The 4302-nt window shown below is 48.8% G+C and overlaps 1 protein-coding gene across 1 annotated transcript in view; it reads right to left on the bottom strand.

Annotated features, from left to right (window-relative positions):
- The window catches only part of LOC132454856 (ankyrin-1-like), a 75355-nt gene that overhangs the window by 20789 nt on the left and 50264 nt on the right, over positions 1 to 4302 (bottom strand). The window contains 7 exon segments of the mRNA XM_060048406.1: positions 888 to 908; positions 910 to 988; positions 1456 to 1553; positions 2470 to 2499; positions 2501 to 2569; positions 3305 to 3430; positions 3432 to 3503. Of these exon segments, the coding sequence (XP_059904389.1) occupies positions 888 to 908; positions 910 to 988; positions 1456 to 1553; positions 2470 to 2499; positions 2501 to 2569; positions 3305 to 3430; positions 3432 to 3503 (495 nt within the window).

The following is a 4302-nucleotide window of genomic DNA, read 5'->3' as shown; positions in this document are numbered from 1 at the left end:
CCGCTGGCCTGACTTTGTGTTTGTGTTAATAGCCAATTAGGGCTACAGCAGACTTAAGATGCTAATGTCAAGTAAACGACATAAATAACACTCAATCAACACCACCATCACATGACATTTCTCCATTAAGATTCCTTTATCCATTACATGTTCCCAAAGAACATGTAAACATTTTCATTTGGGAAGTGAAGTTTTCTATTCTCCTCATTGTTTCTGCCTTTACATATGTCTACAAATATCTACCTTCATCACCTCATTAGTACATTACACACTTATAAACAATATTTTAATATTACGTATATTATTCATTTTTCGTAAAATTTTCTCGTTATGGCATACATTATTCTTTCACTATTACACCTTTATGAAACTATTATAAAGCAGTTGAACACAGTCTGCCCCTTATTTTGCACTGTGATGCAAGAGAGTGAAATATCCAAGTCAGTATATATTCATCTTAAGACGACTGTGACATCGCTCAGTATCAAAGGGGCAAAGGAGCAGACAATAAGGGACGCCTCTGTCAAAGAAAACCATCATCCTCCAGGCGGAGATTATAACGATCATGGTGTAATAAAGATAAAGATCAAATAGCTCGAGTACGGACACAGTGACACACTTCGCCCTTGAGACCTCAGCAGTTCATATGCGAGGGAAGGTAGTTATGGAAGGACATCATCACTTGACGTGTCTGTCCAAAGGGACCCGCGGAAGCAGGTGTTTGCAAGTTAATAATCACTGAATCGTGATTATTTATTATATATCGCTAGTACTTTCGGTATCTATGTTGAATATAAGATAAAGACTGGAAACGTGTGCCTGAACCCCCCCCCCCCTGAAGGGGCAGTCTTTAGGACTATGAGAGGGGGTTCGGCCCGGGAGCTCACCGTGGTGATCTCGTTGGGGGGGGGCCCCGTGTTTCAGGAGCAAGCTGACGATGTCTGTGTGACCCTGCTGGGCGGCCTGGTGCAGGGGGGGTGTAGCCCACCTGGATAGAGGTACAAAGAGGGACGTAGAGTTATATAGAGATAGATAGAGACACACATATATATATATACAATACAGCCTGGGGCAGGGGGTGTAGCCCACCTGGATAGAGGTACAAAGAGGGACGTAGAGTTATATAGAGATAGATAGAGACACACATATATATATATACAATACAGCCTGGGGCAGGGGGGGTGTAGCCACCTGGATAGAGGTACAAAGAGGGACGTAGAGTTATATAGAGATAGATAGAGACACACATATATATACATATAGATACATAAATAGAGAGATAGAGATACATATAGATATAGATGCATTGAGATACACATGTAGATAAATAGATGTATATAGGTACATAGATACAGATATATAGATTTATATAAATAGAGACAGACACTAATAGATAGATAGATTGATAGATCAACTAATTTGATGCACAGATATATAGACAGACAGACAGCATACCGTGTCTTGCTATTGACATGTGCCTGCTGCAGCAGCAGAAACTTCACCATCTTGATGTTGCCATAATGACAGGCCACATGGAGGGGAGTGTAGCCCATCTGAGAGAGAGAGAGAGAGAGAGAGAGGAGAGAGAGAGAGAGAGAGAGAGAGAGAGAGACACACACACACAGAGAGAGAGAGAGAGAGAGAGAGAGAGAGAGAGAGAGAGAGAGAGAGAGAGAGAGAGATAGAGAGAGACACACAGATAGAGAGAGAGAGAGAGAGAGAGAGAGAGAGGAGAGAGAGAGAGAGAGAGAGAGAGAGAGAGAGAGAGAGAGAGAGAGAGAGAGAGAGAGAGAGAGAGAGAGAGAGAGAGAGGAGAGAGAGAGAGAGAGAGAGAGAGAGAGAGACACACAGATAGAGAGAGAGACACAGATAGAGAGAGAGACACAGATAGAGAGAGAGCGAACGAGAGATGACAGTTGTTTGTTTGTTAGTTAATGGCCTCATTATTTCCTCATTATCAGCATCTTCCACCGTGTTTGAACGCGTGTAAAATTGTATAAACACAGCGGGAGATCATTATTTCATGCAGTCGACACAAAATGTTTTCTAATTAAAAACACCTTACCAATTCCTTCCAACGTCAAGCCACTGTCTAGCAGCATCCATATTGTACTCCATCAATATGTAAGCATCAAATTCTCTCTCATCTGAATCCAGATCTGACTGACATATCAACGGTGAAACGAGGATACTTTTGGTAACCTCAAGCAGTAAACACCAGGCTCTGTGGAGGGTCTGTGGAGGGTCTGTGGAGGCTCTGTGGAGGCTCTGTGGAGGGTCTGTGGAGGGTCTGTGGAGGCTCTGTGGAGGGTCTGTGGAGGGTCTTGTGGAGGGTCTGTGGAGGGTCTGTGGAGGCTCTGTGGAGGCTCTGTGGAGGGTCTGTGGAGGCTCTGTGGAGGCTCTGTGGAGGGTCTGTGGAGGGTCTGTGGAGGGTCTGTGGAGGGTCTGTGGAAGTGTGTGTGGAGTTACCCTTGAGGCGGCGTAGACGGAGGCGCCCCTGCTTCACCAGCGTGTCGGCGATGCCCACATGACCCTCCTGGGCCACCAGGTGAAGAGGAGTGAGACCGTTCTGGAACAAGAGGTCACAGGGTTAGAGGGAGGGGGTCACAGGGTTACAGAGAGGGGGGCACAGGGTTACAGAGAGGGGGGGCACAGGGTTACAGGGAGTTGGGCACAGGGTAAGAGGGAGGGGGGCACAGGGTTACAGGGAGGGGGGCACAGGGTTAGAGGGAGGGGGGCACAGGGTTAGAGGGAGGGGGGCACAGGGTAAGAGGGAGGGGGGCACAGGGTTACAGGGAGGGGGGCACAGGGCTAGAGGGAGGGGGGCACAGGGTTAGAGGGAGGGGGGCACAGGGTAAGAGGGAGGGGGGGCACGGTGTTGCAGTTTAAAAAAACAGAGGAACATTTCTAAATCATTTGATTTCATCTGTTGGGAGTTTATAGGACTACACTCAACTATTAGACTACTGACCTACTAAACTACTACAATACAAAACAATTAAAGAACAGAAATGAACTGAACAATACTATGAACTACTCTTCATTCTACATTTAATCGGCTTCAGTTGAATGTTTATAAGATATAATATATGACTAGAAGACTGAACTGCTAAACTGAACTGCCAAACAATTAGACTACTGAACGAGTAAACTTAACTACCAAACTATTAAGACTACTGAACTACTAAACTGAACTACTTAACCTCTGCACAAAAAAACGACAAACAAAGCGATGAGCTCCCTGAACTACGACGCGACTGAACCGAGCCCCTCAGCTGGGGCTCCTCCTGCTCCCCGGCGGTACCTTGTTCCCCAGGTTGACGTTGGCCTGCTTGGAGATGAGCAGCGCGGCCATGTCCGGCCGGCCCTCCTGGGCGGCCAGGTGCAGCGGCGTGACCCCCTGCAGCGACTCGGCGTTGGCCGACGCCCCCGCTCTGCAGCAGGCAGCTGGCCACCTCCACCTGGTTCTGCTTGGCCGCGATGTGCAGGGGCGTGTAGCCGTTCTGCAGAGACAGAGAGACAGACAGAGAGAGAGAGAGGGAGACAGGCAGACAGAGAGAGAGACAGGTAGACAGAGAGAGAGAGACAGGTAGACAGAGGGAGAGGGACAGAGAGACAGACAGAGAGAGAGAGAGACAGGCAGACAGAGAGAGACAGGTAGACAGAGGGAGAGGGACAGAGAGACAGACAGAGAGAGAGGGAGACAGGCAGACAGAGAGAGAGAGACAGGCAGACAGAGAGAGAGAGAGAGGGAGACAGGCAGACAGAGAGAGAGAGAGAGAGAGAGGGAGACAGGCAGACAGAGAGAGAGAGACAGGCAGACAGAGAGAGGGAGACAGGTAGGCAGAGAGAGAGAGACAGGTAGACAGAGAGAGGGAGACAGGCAGACAGAGAGAGAGAGACAGGTAGACAGAGAGAGGGAGACAGGCAGACAGAGAGAGAGAGACAGGTAGACAGAGAGAGAGAGACAGGTAGACAGAGAGAGGGAGACAGGTAGACAGAGGGAGAGGGACAGAGAGACAGACAGAGAGAGAGAGAGACAGGCAGACACAGAGAGAGAGAGACAGGTAGACAGAGGGAGAGGGACAGAGACCCAGAGAGAGAGAGAGAGAGAGGGAGACAGGCAGACAGAGAGAGAGAGACAGGTAGACAGAGGGAGAGGGACAGAGACCCAGAGAGAGAGAGAGAGAGGGAGACAGGCAGACAGAGAGAGGGAGACAGGTAGACAGAGGGAGAGGGACAGAGACCCAGAGAGAGAGAGAGAGAGGGAGACAGGCAGACAGAGAGAGAGAGACAGGTAGA

The sequence above is a fragment of the Gadus macrocephalus genome, chromosome 4, assembly GCF_031168955.1.
Source record: "Gadus macrocephalus chromosome 4, ASM3116895v1".
Lineage (NCBI taxonomy): Eukaryota > Metazoa > Chordata > Actinopteri > Gadiformes > Gadidae > Gadus > Gadus macrocephalus.
This window is presented reverse-complemented; position numbering and strand designations above follow the sequence as displayed.